The 15,577-nt window shown below is 44.7% G+C and overlaps 1 protein-coding gene across 2 annotated transcripts in view; it reads left to right on the top strand.

Moving 5' to 3' along the window:
- The window catches only part of LOC138266850 (chloride channel protein ClC-Kb-like), a 436,514-nt gene that overhangs the window by 97,251 nt on the left and 323,686 nt on the right, over positions 1 to 15,577 (top strand). For both annotated transcript variants that reach the window (XM_069215547.1, XM_069215546.1), the window contains exon 7: positions 5,078 to 5,203. In XM_069215547.1, the coding sequence (XP_069071648.1) occupies positions 5,078 to 5,203 (126 nt within the window). The remainder of the gene's footprint in view (positions 1 to 5,077; positions 5,204 to 15,577) is intronic.

Here is a 15,577-nt window from a genome sequence, read left to right as displayed (position 1 = left end):
AGGCCTCAGACACACACCAGGGGGTTGGAGTCTGCATTGTCGGGGGCAGGCACAGTCCTTTCAGATGAGAGTGACCACTCCACCCCTCCCTCCTAGCCGAGATGGCTAATTAGGAAATGCAGGCTACACCCCAGCTCCCTTTGTGTCACTGTCTAGTGTGAGGTGAAAAACAACCCAACTGTCAAACTGACCCAGACAGGGAATCCACAAACAAGGCAGAGTCACAGAATGGTTTAAGCAAGAAAATGCTCACTTTCTAAAAGTGTCATTTTCAAACACACAATCTCAAAACCAACTTTACTAAAAGATGTATTTTTAAATTGTTAGTTCAGGGACCCCAAACTCCACATGCCCATCTACTCTCTAGGGGAATCTACACTTTAATCATATTTAAAGGTAGCCCCCATATTATCCTATGAGAGAGACAGGCCTTGCAACAGTGAAAAACGAAATTGGCAGTATTTCACAGTCAGGACATATAAACCACATTACTATATGTCCTACCTTATCCATACACTGCACCCTGCCCTTGGGGCTACCTAGGGCCTACCTTAGGGGTGCCTTACATGTAAGAAAAGGAAAGGTTTAGGCCTGGCAAGTGGGTACACTTGCCAAGTCGAATTTACAGTGTAAAAATACACACACAGACACTGCAGTGGCAGTTCTGAGACATGATTACAGGGTTACTTGTGTGGGTGGCACAACCAGTGCTGCAGGCCCACTAGTAACATTTGATTTACAGGCCCTGCGCACCTCTGGTGCATTTTACTAGGGACCTAACAGTAAAACAAATATGCCAATCATGGAGAACCAATTACATACACATTTTTAAACAGGAGCACTTGCACTTTAGCACTGGTTAGCAGTGTTAAAGTGCCCAGAGTAATAAAAACAGCAAAATCAGAGTCCAGCACACATCAATAACCTGGGGAACAGAGGCAAAAAGTTAAGGGAGACCACGCCAATGATGAAAAGTCTAACACCAGCTTTGATTGAAAGTGTACTGGGACCCTGCTAACCAAGCCCCAGCACCAGTGTTCCTTCCCTAAAACTGTACCTTTGTTCCACAAATGGCACAGCACTGGTACACAGTTAAGTCCCTTGTAAAAAGTACCCCTGGTACCAGGGGTCCTGTGGCCTGGGAAGGTCTTTAAGGGCTGCAGCATGTATTATGCCACCCTGGGGACCCCTCACTCAGCACATGCACACTGCCTCCCAGCTTGTGTGTGCTGGTGGGGAGAAAAAGATTAAGGAACAGACGTATCATTCTTCACAATAGCGATTACCTAAATCTGATTTTTATCGAATCGCAATTAAGTAATCGGAATTGGAATGTATGAAACTCCAGGAGTTTCACACTGCGATTCACAAGGGCTCGCAAATTGACCTATCTCATTAATAATATTTATGAGGTAGGTCACATTTTGAGAGCCATTGCAAATGGCTACAGTCACAGGAATGGTGGCCTGCTGGGCTCATCAGACCACCATGTCTGTGATTTCTTTTGAATGAAGCAATGTTTTTTTTTTTTTTTTAATGTAGCCCATTTTCCTTAAAGGAAAACGGGATGCGTTTAAAAATGAAAAATGAAAAGTTTTCTTTTCATTTTTCAAGAGTAGGCAGTGATCCGTGGGACCACTGCCTGCTCTTCAAAAACGTTTTCCCTTGGACATCCCTTCCTCTTTGTGAATGGGTTACCACCAATTTGAAATTGGTGGTAACTGCAAATGTTTTGCGACCGCATTCATGGTCACAAAACAATCATACGTACCTTTGCGATTCGGTATTAGGAAGGGACACACTTGACACGCCCCTTCCATTTGACTTCTTACATACCAAAATGCATTTTTGCAATTGCAAACGGCCCGTTGGACCGTTTGTGAGCACAAAAATGTTTGATACATCTGTCCCTAAGTCGACATGGCACTCCCCTCAGAGTGCCATGCCCACAGTCCACTGCCTGTGGCATAGGTAAGTCACCCCTCTAGCAGGCCTTACAGCCCTAAGGCAGGGTGCACTATACCACAGGTGAGGGCATAGCTGCATGAGCACTATGCCCCTACCGTGTCTAAGTCAATTCTTAGACAGTGTAAGTGTAGGCTAGCCATACTCAGTATATGGTCTGGGAGTATGTCAAAAACGAACTCCACAGTTCCATAATGGCCACACTGAATACTGAGAAGTTTGGTATCAAACTTCTCAGCACAATAAACCCACACCTATGCCAGTGTGGGATTTATTAAAAAATGCACACAGAGGGCATCTTAGTAGATGCTCCCCTGTATGCAGCTCCACTGTGAGTGTGTGACTGACCGGTCTGTGCCAGCCTACCACTTCCAGACGAGTTTCTGACCATATGGGGTGAGTGCCTTTGTGCACTCTGAGGTCAGATGCAAAGCCTATCCTGGGTTGAGGTGCTTCACACCTCCCCCTGCAGAAACTGTAACACCTGGTGGTGAGCCTCAAAGGCTCAAGCCTGGTGTTACAGTGCCCCAGGGCACTCCAGCTAGTGGAGATGCCCGTCCCCGGACACAGCCCACACCTTTAGTGCCAAGTCTGGGGAGATAATGAGAAAAAAAAAGAAGTCACTGCCTAAGCCAGGTCCACCCCTAAGGTGACCAGACCTAAAGTGACCCCCTCCTTGGAGAATCCTCCATCTTGCTTTGGAGGATTTAGCCCAATAGGGATAGGGATGTGCTCCCTTCCCCAAAGGAAAGGGAGCACAAGGAGGGTGTAGCCACCCTCAAAGACAGTAGCCATTGGATACTGCCCTGTGACCCTAACACACCCCTATATTCAGTACTTAGGGGCGACCTTAAACCCAGGATTTCAGAATCCTGACAACCTACAAAGAAGAAGGACTGCCTAGTTAAAAAAACCAGCAGAGAAGAAGGAAGACGGCAACTTCAGAGAACCTGCACCAGCGACGCATCCTGCAGGCCCAGTGACCTCTTCTGACTCAGAAGACTGCCCCTCAACTACAAAGGGTCAGGTACTCCTGTGGATAGCGGATCTGTCCAACCAAAGAAAGAAGAAACCATCATTAAAGGGACTCTTACCTCACTCAAGAAGCGTGACTCCCCACCACTCTGCACCCGACGCCCCTGGACTGTGTTGAGAGAAACTAATGACCCAGAGAGGACCCCCAGGCGATTCTGACGTGTCCACCATGGGCTGACCTCTCTGCACCCCCACGACAACGCCCGCAGAGGGAATTCCGAAGACCACCCTGCCCGCGAAGAAGATATTGACGCCTAGAGAAACACTCCTCCCGCAGCCCCCAGGTCCGTGAGAAACCGACCACCGGTGCAGCAGTGACCAGCAGGCGGCGCTCACCCTTGCCCAGTCAGTGGCTGGCCCGAGAAGCCCCCCTTTGCCCTGCATGCAACATCTGAGTGACCTCCGGGTCCCTCCACTGAATCCTATTGAAAACCCGACGCCCTGTTTGCCCACTGCACCCTTACTGCCCCTGTGGCGCTGAGGGTGTGCTTTGAGTGCCTACTTGCCCCCCCCCCCCCAGTGCTCTACTAAACCCTCTCGGTCTGCCCCAGAGGATGCGGGTACTTACCTGCCAGCAGTCCGGGACCGGAGCACCTTCTGTCTCCATAGGCGCCCTCTTTGACCTCTGCACCTGACCAGCCCTTGTTGCTGGTGCTGGGTATTTGGGGTTGACTTGAACCCCCAACAGTGGGCTACCTATGCCCCGGAGACTGAACTTGTAAGTGCTTTACTTACCATACTAACTAAACTGTACTAACCTCCCCCAGGAACTGTTGAAAATCGCAGGATCCACTTTGAAAGTAGCTTATTGCCATTTTATGAAAAACTGTGTACATTACTTTTTTGGTTCAAAGTTCTAACTATACCTATGCAAAGTACCTTACATTTAATATACCTACCTGCAATTTGAATCTCGTGGTTCTAAAATAATTAAAATATTTTTGTATATAAAAAACCTATTGGCCTGGAGTTAAGTCATTGACTGTGTGTTCTCACTTATTGCTTGTGTGTGCACAACAAATGCTTAACAGTACCCTCTGATAAACCTAATTGCTCGACTACACTACCACAAATAGAGCTTTAGTATAATCAATTATTGCCTCTGTCAAGCCTCTTAGGGAACCCCTGGACTCCGTGCACACTATATCCCATTTGGATATAGTATATACAGAGCCAGCTTCCTAGAGCCTACAATCCTGAAGCGACACATGCTCAACACCTTTTGACAAAAACTAGCATATTATTTCCAAGAATTCAGGCTAAGTCAAAAATTAAGAATGTAAGCTGAAGGCAAAGTATTTTTGGCACGTTAGACCTTGATTAAACATTCTCTTTTGGCGTTCACCTTTCTGCAGTGTGGTGAAACTGGAGTACATATTGTCACAATTTTGAGTTATGCACATAAGAGAAAATACCCAGGAGTCTGCCAAATAAAGCAAGCACTGAAATTTAGGGCAGGTTTCTGCCACAATATTGGGTTGACTTGTGTCTTTAATAGTTGAAGAACTGTAACAGTGTATTTTACCACCATAATAAGTTGTAAATGCTTGCTTGGCTGGAATTCTAGCAGCCGTTGAGGACATCACTGAAGTAAACAACCAAACGTAACAGTAACATACAGGAGGCCAACATAAGCACATGTTTAAAATTTAACAGGTACAACACAGCAAAAGAGTCAACATATGGACACAACAGAACATTGATAGTAAAACAAAACATCACATTGCAGTAATGTAGTATAAAAGCAGAACACTACACATAAAACAACACATCACCGCCACAACAAAATGCTAAAAAACAAATATGGAGAAACAGTCTTGCACACATTACCACCTCTGGAAATCTGGTTTCATAATAGGCTGAGAAAGAGTGTTTGCACAGAGCACGGTCTTAATTACTACCAAGGACATGAAATACCATGAGTAAAAAATGGTTTGTGATCCAGCCCTGATTTTGGGTTGTGTGACTCACAATCAGTATATATTCTCAACATATCACAGTGTTACTCACAATGAGAGACTGCAGACCATGCTCTGCACCCTGCCTTCTCAGCATTTCCTTTTCTCCACTTTCCTAGGTGTCCTCTTCAGTGTGGAAACCACAGCCACACATTTCGCAGTTCGCAGTTACTGGAGAGGATTCTTTGCAGCTACTTGCTCCGCCCTGATGTTCCGCCTGTTGGCTGTGGTGAACAATGAAAGAGGTATGTGGCTTTTCTCCCGACTTCAATAAGGGCTCTTGGTAGCTTCAGGCAAGGCAAGTTGCCATGTCCTACTCAGTAGGAAAAAGATGATCCCTTACCCATTGGCCTTAATAGGGTCTTGTAAATAGGTAGTTGATTGATTAACAAATGGTTTAATATTGTAACACTTCATATGATGGACGTATGTTCCTTTCTTGAATGGCACTGCTTCTACCTACTGATATATAGTTGCCAATGCCTACTTCGATCTAATGGGCTTTTAAACAGTAGGGTTGGTGAGAACACTTTCGGCTTGTAAATACTGGTCACCCAAATGCATTATTGTAGATGCGGTTCTCAATGGTGTCTATACTCACAGCCAATTATGTGCTCGCCACTCAATCCTCTTTTTTTACCATAGCAGGTAGCCAGTGTGCTTCCTACCACCACCGTTTAAAAAATACCTAGAGGATGGGAACAATAGAGAAGCATCTGTGGCTTAAAGTACTACTGAATCTGAGACATTAAAAGTAGATTTCCAAGCACCCCCCACACCAGACTGAAGGATTGTTCCCTGCAGAATAAAAATCAGCAAGAAATCTATGTCCAGAAATTATCCTAAAGTATGGTGAAAGACTGTGTTGTAGTAATTTTGGTGTTTGATTGCAAAAACTCAAAAAGATAGCAAGCCAGAATGCTAAGATTTTAGTAAAACTTAATTAAACCCCATGTCTATGAAAAGTGCCAAGACTGATACCCTATAGTTAGAGATAAGTAATGTTTTCATCTCCAGCATTGGGTGTTTCATAGATTCTCATGCTTCAACTGTTTCTTGTTATCAGAATTCCTCCAGAGGATTCTAAACCTGTTGATAGAGACTCACCCAAGCATGGCAATCTATTACCCAAATCAATGCTGACAAATTGTATTTACTGATTGGTAACCATTTCTTATTCTGCAAGTATGCAGAGGGGACTGAACACTAGGATGCCTGCTATGTAAACAATATTCTTTATTTCATAGAGGCACTGGACACCCGTGTGCAGTTATACGTGTTTTGTGTATCTTTGGTGAAGTTTCACTGATGTTTCAATCTTCTCATCAACCAGACAAAATAATGCTGCTCGTTGCCCAAGTAGAATTTATTGAGCAGATATCCAATACCAAATACACTTTGGTGCAGAATGATAGAATTTTCCTGGGCCTCCTTACCACTCATACCTAGATGTACATAGATCCTCATGGTATTCTCTCTCTATTGAGACCCCTTTTCACTGACTACAAACTGGGAGTTAATCGAAGATCTCTTCGTGAAGCACCTCCCCAGTATTAAGATGATCTTTCTCAATAGATTGTTGTTTGTACTACACATACTCACAATCTCGATTTGTATAGCTACAATCTGTAGCATTCAGTGGTTTGACCACACTAAGCTATCCAAGGATAAAATATGAGGACCCTAAAACGGTTAAATCAAGAAGAATTGTTCCTGCCAAACTATTATGAGTCATCCTGTGCAGCAGGATGCCATTACCTAACACTGTCCGTCCCTGCCAAATGTTATAAGATATTGGGATACCACAGTAAGGTTATAAGGAAAAGTCTTCCACTTACACCTATCCAAAGGTAACACTGGTTTTTGCCTGGGCTCTGACATTATGTTTAACTTTCGCAGAACAGGAAGGAGGCTGTCTATGCAGCAACAACTATCACCAGACAGGCAGCCTAATTATCCTGATCTGAATAGTGCACATTGTAATGAACAGATTTAAAATACAAAGTGGCAGAATTGCAGGGAAAGAAAAATCTCACCAGTTAAGGGCTCAAGGCATATAGGCCCTCCTTACAACCCTGGCGGTCGGTGATAAAGCAACAGGTCGGCGGTAACAAAAATGGAATTATGACCACTGCGGAAACCGCTCACACAGACACTTTAACACACTGACCGCCAGGGTGGTAACGCCCGCTGGGCTGGAGACTTCAGTCTCCAGCCAGGTGGCCGTCACAATTCCACCCTCGGGATTATGACCCCTCCTACCACCATGGTTTTTTTGGCAAGCGTACCACCACGAAAACCATGGCGGTAGGTCCTATCAGTGCCAGGGAATTCCTTCCCTGGCACTGACAGGGGTCTCCCCGATCCCCTCCCCAGAGTCCCCCCCACCCTCACCCTCCCTCTCCTGCCCCCGCACATTTACACACCCACACGCGCACACAGATAGACATATACACGCATGCATACCCACATCCACCCACGCATGCACACATACACACCCCCCACCCCCTCTCATGTCAGAGAACCCGACTTACCTGCTTTCAGGGGGTCCTCCATCTGGAGACGGGACGCAGCGCTGCTGTCAGCAACAGCATCCACCAGTAAAACCCCACCAGACCGTATCATTGCTCATGATACAGTCGGCGGTGTTTTGCTGGCGTAGGGGTGCTGCTGACAGCGGCGCCACCTTACAGCCGTCCGCCGCCATGACCGTCGGCGGTATTCTGCCAACCTGCTGGCGGAATTCCGTTGACGGTCATAGTTACGCGTGGCTGTCTGGTAGCCACGGCGATGGTATGTTGGCGGCCATCACCGTGGCGGTAGGTGGCAGTTACCGCCAAAGTTGGAATGAGGGCCATAGTGCCTTGGCAGTATGAAAAATTAAGCCATCAAAATCCCCCAAAGTTAAACTATATGAAAGTCTCAGAAAGTGAAGTGCAAATAGAAAAATATACGTATACCTGATTGCTGTTAGGTGCATATTTGCTGAAGATGTGCTGGATCACAACAATATGTACAAATAAAAATTACCCCCAATTCATATGTACTTTCCCCAGGGATAGTAGGACTGGAATTAGAATGGTAAATCCAAACCCCTCACCATCATCCCCCAATTTTATACACTTTACTCCTCGTTCGAAAAACTAGAGTTAATGGTAAATATGCCCTCCTCAGATATATTTACTTTACTGCAATATTGGAACTTTCATAGATTCACATGCCTAAATCATTCCCCATCATTGAGATAGAAGTCCTCGGTATCTTTAATTGAGTATTACTAACAGAGGTTAACCCTAAAGGCCCCTAGGCCTTTCAGTTTAGCACTCTGTCAGAGTCAGTTTAAGAAAAAAGGGCCAAACTTAAGAGCCCACCAATCAGGCAACCCCACTCTTTAGTACCTTCATGAGAGAAGCTCCACTTCCTCAGATTTTCTACCGCACATCGTGCTAGGGAGTCTCCTCAGAGCTCTGCTCTTCTCAACTTTTGGAATAACCAGAAGCTTATACTCTTCACAACTAATTCTGACTGATTGCTGATAAGACCTACACCATGTCTGACAAGGAAAAGAAGGGCTCGTTCAGATCCTGCAAGACCTGCAGGAAAAAGAGATTACACTCTGAATACCCTCACCAGAACTGCATATACTGCCTTTACCCAGACCACTCTGCCAAGGACTGCAAGATATGTTGCATCTTCTCCTCTAAAGCCCTGAAAGATAGAGAAGGCAGATTGTTGGTATGGCTGCAAAAACTTATATTTAGAGATAATCCAGTCTCTGATTCTGCGAGTTTTGAGTCTACCACATCTTCCAGGAGATCACATAAAAGAGCAAGATCTCCTCATTCAAGGTCCTCCTCAGGGCAGCCAAGAAAGGCCTACAAAAAGATCTCCTCAGGGTCTTACAAAGGCCAGAGCCCTTCTTCATCTCCTCACAAATTCTCTACAAAAGGGGAAAGAGGACAAGTCAACAGTTCTGAAAGGCCTAAAAAATCATCTTCGGTGCCTCCTTGAAAGTTAGCTGAACGATTTAAAAGACCTACCTCTGCTCCAACAGTTGACAGACCGCTGGCCAAAACCCCACCGTCGACGACATCCTCATCGTCGACGGCAGCGGCAAGATCCGTCCCACCATCAACAACGGTTTCTGTAATAATACCGTCAATGACCCCTCTGACGACGACAGTGTCGACGACGTGTCATCCACCGTCGATGAGGACAGTGTCAACGACTTCATCATCAGCGAAGACCTACACGTCGTCATCGTCTATGACGGTAACCAGAGTTTACTCTCTGCCATCTTCATAGACGACAACCCTGTCATGGGTAGCTTCCACCACGAAACCCTAGACGGTTAAGATATCAATGAGGACACCATCGACGACCGCTCCTGTCATGCCTTCAATGAAGGGGTCTATGACTCTGTCGACGAGCTCATCAACGACACTGTCGACGAGGAAAGAATTGCGCAAAAGTGAAGAAGCAACAAAATTACACCGGCATTACTTCTCCTAGTAAGATAACCCCTCTAATTCCAGTCCATCTCTTGGAGGCTGACGACGAATCAGATGATGAGGGTCCATTTGGTACAGCGCACAGTCCCTCACAGTTGAATGCAAAGTACCAGGGTGACGATGATGAGTACAGCAAAGCTTATAACCCACAAAACTACGCAGGTGATCAAGCCTATCAAGAAGCTTTGTATATGCCGATATCTGATATCTAATCTCAGAGCAATGTTAGCCGACTACAGTAGGCGCTTTCCTGCTACAGAAGAGGTGCAACCTCACTTACCATCATCACCAGTTTCTCGGGTAGCCACCCAGCATCAGAGACTAACCACTCTACCACTGACGAATGTGCCCACACTGGATATGACCCTACTGCATGAGACTGACATATTGGAAGGAGAACAAGAGGAAGGTGAGCTCCTCGACAGTCAGTCGGAGTGGGATGAGTATATTATTCGAGCTCCACCTTCTACTTCACCTTCCAACGTAGATTCACCTCCAGAAGACAGCATTGGATTCCCCAATCCTATGGAAAGGGCTGCTAAGCGTTTTGCACTTACAATGCCATCCAAGCAAACTGATTGTTTTCCATATGACTTTAAGGAACCATTCCAAAAGTCAGTACGCTCCATGCCACTAGTCAGTTACATATGGGAGGAAGTTTTGAAGGTTATGCAAGACCCAGCAACAGTCACAGCAGTGCTTCCACGCCTGGATAAGAAGTATAAAGCACCTAAAGATACCCAAGCATGCTTGACTGGTCACCCTCACCCAGATTTGGTGGTAACACACGCAGCCCAGAGAAGATCCAAAAATCCCTTTGCACCAATTTTCGCACCTCCTGACACAGAGGGTAGATGATTAGACAACATTGCAAAAGAATTTCCTCAATGTCTAGTCTAACTATAGGGGCGGCTAACTCCCTGGCAGTGTTAGCCAGATATGACAAACAATTATGGGCTGACATTGCCCCATATCTTGATCAGTTGCCAAAGGACATTAAGGCAGAGGCTAGAAAGACATTACATGAGGAAGAACACACATCGGCAGAGATAATAGATTGTGTGATAGACACAGTCACTACTGCGTTTCATCACCTTGTAGGGTCTGCTGTCCTCAGAAGGCAAGGTTGGCTGAAGACCACATCATTCCGCCTGGGAGTACAGAATAAAATACTATAACTTCCATTTGATGGTCAAGAGCTTTTTGGCAAACACATTGACAAGGCATTGCAGTCGATAAAATCCGACACTGAGACAGCAAAATATTTGGGAATACTCCAGTTACGTAAGTGTTCCTTTTCAAGCCATAAGAGGGTGTTGAATGCCTTCATATACAGGAGGTTACCAGCAGTGCAGATATCTGTCGTTTCCATCCACCTCCCAGCAATTTCGACAGTAATGCTCCCAAAGACAACCTCCGCAAGCGGCTTACTGTAGGTCTACCGCCAGGGGACGTTCAGCTCGTCCAACTAAATACTCGGCTCGCAGAGCATGATGTGTCCAGGGCTCCAGCAACCCCCAAACACCTACCCCCAAATCTAGGCGGAAATTTCTCACTATTTCTCCAGCAATGGCAAACCATAACATCGCATTGGACCAGTGGCTCTTACAGCTCATAAAGTGTGGATACACACTGGAGTTTGTCCAAATGCCTCCTCCCAATCATCCTTGCAAAACGCCCCCAAAGTATCTATAACAACTCAAGAGAGAGATCAACAAAATGCTCCTCAAGGGCACAAAAGAAAAGGTGCCTTCGTCACAGCGAGGGAAAGGATTTTACTCCAGATTCTTCCTCATTTGCAAAAAATTTAAAGACTGGAGACCAGTCCTCGATCTCAGAGATTTAAACACCTATTAAAAAAAACAGTCATTCTGCATGATCACCCTACGGGACCTCCTTCTTCAGTTGACCCAGGGAGACTTTATGTCTACCCTAGACCCGAAGGATGCATATTTCCACACCCCAATTCATCCAGCCCACAGACAGTACCTAACATTCATGGTAGCCGGAAGCCACTTTCAATTTCGTGTCCATCCATTCGGTCTAAAATCAGCTCCCAGGATATTCACAAAGTGCCTGGCTCCTATTTCAGCCTTTCTCAGGAGAAGAAAACAAACATCAAGTATTCCCATATTTAGATGACTGGCCGATAGAAGCAGACACCTTCTCAGCCGCATGCAAGTCAACAAGAAAGTGCATTGTCTTTCTCAACAGCTTAGGTCTAACTATAAACTGGGAAAAATCCAAACCACAGCAGTCACGCACTATAACTTTTCTAGGTGCGAACCTGGACACTCAATCCAGCATGGCCTGCCCCACTGTGGAAAGACAACAAAAACTGCTATCTCTGACAAAGTAAGTGCAAATAAAATAATCAATTTCAGTACGCCTTTACAAATCATTATTGGAGAAGATGTCTTCATGCATACCTCTAGTTCCTTCCTGCTGACTCAAAATGTGCCCCCTTCAAGAACAGCTCAATCTCCAATGGCTCCAAGTCTCAGGAAGCTTTGAAGATCACATCAAAATCACTCCAGCCATCACCAGGGCTCTGGTGTGGTGGTCTCAGAAACATCATCTTTCCATCTGCCTATCTTTTCTTCATCGCCCAGACCTGTGGGTAATCACCACAGGTGCCTCTCGGGAGGGTTGGGGAGTGGTTTTGAAGAACCTGCAAATTAGTGGCAAATCGCCACCATAGTTTCAAACAATGAACATCAATCTGCTAGAGCTAAAAGCACTCCGCCTATCCTTGCAGGCTTTCCTCCCAAAGATAGCTGATTCAGAAGTTGTAATAAGAACAGACAATACCACTACGATGCATTACATCAACAAACAAGGAGGCACAAGATCCCTTCCTCTTTCAAAGGAAGCTCAGGAGATTTGGAACTGGGCTGTTCAGCATGGCATACTCCTAACAGCTGTTTACCTTCCAGGCAAGCAGAACAAGGTAGCAGACTTGCTCAGCAGACTAAAATCAGTCTGTCATGAATGAGAACTAGACCAGTCCACGGTCAACCACATTTTTTCCCAGTGGAGATCACCCAATCTCAACCTCTTCTCCAGCCGGTCAAACACCAAATGCCAATACTTCGCAAGCTGGCATGACCAGAGGGGATCATGGGGGAATGCGTTTTCCATAGCATGGTCAGGAATCTGTGCCTATGCTTTTCTGCCCATTCCCTTGACCCCGAGAGCCCTAACAAAAATTAAGAGAGAACCATGCATGCTGATATTAATAGCCCACCTACTGGCCTCGCCTGTATTGGTTCACGGGGCTTCTTCTCCTGTCAGTGAAGCCTCGCATCCCACTGAAAATATCTCTGCATTTACTGACAATGAACAACAGACAAGTCTTGCATCCAAATCCTAAATCAATACAGTTATCAGCATGGCTCCTGAGCACCTTGAGTTTGCACATCTAAACATTCCGCAGGAGAGCAGAGACATACTGTCAAGAGCCAGAGCAATTAGCACAAACAAAGCTTATTCATGTAAATAGAAGAGATTCTGTTTGTGGTGCCAACAGCAACAGATTGATCCTATTTCCTCATCACCGGAACAAATATTGCCTTATTTGCTGCATTTGGTGCACTCAGGTCTTGCCCACTCCTCCATAAGTGTTCCCCTGGCTACGATTGCTTCTTATAGTCCCACAGATTAATTAAACGATTTCTAGAGGGGCTTTTCAGAGCTTTTCCACCCTTCAGACCTTCTCCTCCCTCATGGAATCTAAACATTGCAACTCATGAAGCAATCATTTGAACCAATCCATAGAGCCTCTCTGAAATTTCTTTCCTGGAAAGTAGCTCTCATTTTTGCTATAACATCAGCCAGGCGAGTCACTGCGATAGGCGCACTGTCTATACGAGATCCCTTTTTACAGATTAAACAGGATAAAATAATGTTGCGCACAAACTCGCGTTTCATACCAAAAGTCCCTTCGGACTTCCATTTAAATGCGTCCTTAGTTTTGAAAACATTCTTTCCAAATCCTGGAATGCCAGTAGAGAAGGCTGTACACTCTTTAGACATTAAAAGATGCATTAAATTCTATCTGGAATGGACCACAGCATTTCGCAAAACCAGCCAACTATTCGTGACTTTTAGAGCACCCAGACGGGGTCAACCAGTCTCCAAACAGAACATTGCAAGATGGATTTCTTCTGCAATCCGGTTTTGCCATCAAGCAGCAGGCAAGCTACTGCAAACCTCTGTTTGTGTTCATTCAGCGCAGGCAGTATCCTCATTCGCAACACTGTTTGCAGGTGTCCCGCTCCATGACATTTTTAGGGCAGCAACTTGGAAAGCTGCCATACATTTACCAGACATTACTGCCTGGATGCATTGTCTCAAGGAAAAATAGCAGTGAGCCAGGCGCTCCTGAGACATCTTTTCCAGTAAAAGTTAGCTATATCTCTCATCCCACCATCCTCAATTCAGAGCTGCACATTGTCTGTTTAAAACAGAAAAACAGGTCTTAGACGCATTGTAAATCCTCATAAAAAGCCTAATATCTAACGTTTAGAACTTTATGGTATGCATATGTTTATTTGGACATGTGATGAGTATATTTATGGAGCAGAGATACGTGTTCTATTATGTGCATCAATACTGCTTACTACTCGGATTCAAGCGTGTGAATCTATGAAAGTTCTAATACTGGAGTAAGAAAATTAGTTACTTACCCGTTACTATAGTTCTCCAGTATTGGAATTTTTCATAGATTCACATGCGACCATCCCGCCTCCCCAGAGGAGCTCACCTTCATCTCATTTATCTCTGTTATATCCTCTATGCGCTTGGAAATCTGAGGAACTGGAGTTTCTCTCAGGAACGTTCTAAAGGGTGGTGTTGCCTGATTGGTGGGCTCTTAAGTTTGGTCCTTTTTTCTTAAAAGCACTCTGATAGAGTGCTAAACTGAAAGGCCTGAGGGCCTTTAGGTTTAACCTATGTTAGTACTACTTAACTAAAGGTACCTGGGACTCCCATCTTGGCAACAGTTAATGATTCAAGCATATGATTCTATGAAATATTCCAGTACTGGTGAACTACAGTTACAGGTAAGTAACTAATTTTCTTCCCCAGTGTTAGTCGGACTGGAGTTAGAATAGTAAGGGCCAGATGTAGAATGCTTTTTTAAGGTCTCAAATGGCCTGATTTGCCTAATTGGGCCATTTGCGACCCAGTAGAAGCGTTTTTAATGTGCAAAAGGGAAACTTTAAAGGGGCCTGCTGAGGGCACCTCTTCCAAATACTGATTTGCAGTGGTATATATTAATGTTTTGCAACCGAATTATGGTTATTGACACTTCGAGGAGGTGGTAAACATTCATAAATGGGGAGGAATCCTTATGAGACCCCTTCCCCTTTGAGAATGTTAAATAATGAACCTTAAAAGTTTCATTTTTCTTATTAAGTGCATCCTGCTTTCCTTTAAGGAAAATGAGCTGCATTTCAAAGAAAAAATGTTTGCTTCATCAAAAAGCAATCTCAGACATGTTGGCCTGCTGACCCCGGCAGGCCACCATTCCTGTGATTTCTGGGATTCCTAGTGGGCCACAAATTGCAGTATACCTCATTAACATTCATGAGGTAGGTGGATTTAGTGCCACACTAGGTATTGCTAATTAGAAAATAAAGGAAAATGGGGTGCATTTCAAAAGAAAAATGAGAATGGTTAATAAAAAAGCAGAATGGTTAATAAAAAAGCATCAATCTAATTTGACTTGGAGGCTAAGAACCTCATTTTAGTAGCAACAGTGTCCCAGCCTTTGAATAGTATTTAGATGATGTGGATATACTGGGCCTCTTCACAAAAGCATTTCTGAGTATTTGAAATAATACCACAAGAGTACTCTTTAATCTACTTTTATATGCGTTTGTGAATCGGTCCAACTCCCTAGTAATAAAAGTATAAAGAGTACACCGTTCTTATAATTATAATAATAATAACAATAATTCTTATAATTGTTATTGTTATTAATAGTAGTATCAGCAGGGGTGCAATAATAATCATATGTGCCTTGTTAGATCAGTAGTATTAGCATTACTGTGTGACTAGGCAGCTGCACGGAAGCTATGTTCACTTCCAGGGACTTCCATGAGG

This window comes from Pleurodeles waltl, chromosome 12, assembly GCF_031143425.1.
Source record: "Pleurodeles waltl isolate 20211129_DDA chromosome 12, aPleWal1.hap1.20221129, whole genome shotgun sequence".
NCBI lineage: Eukaryota > Metazoa > Chordata > Amphibia > Caudata > Salamandridae > Pleurodeles > Pleurodeles waltl.
This window is presented reverse-complemented; position numbering and strand designations above follow the sequence as displayed.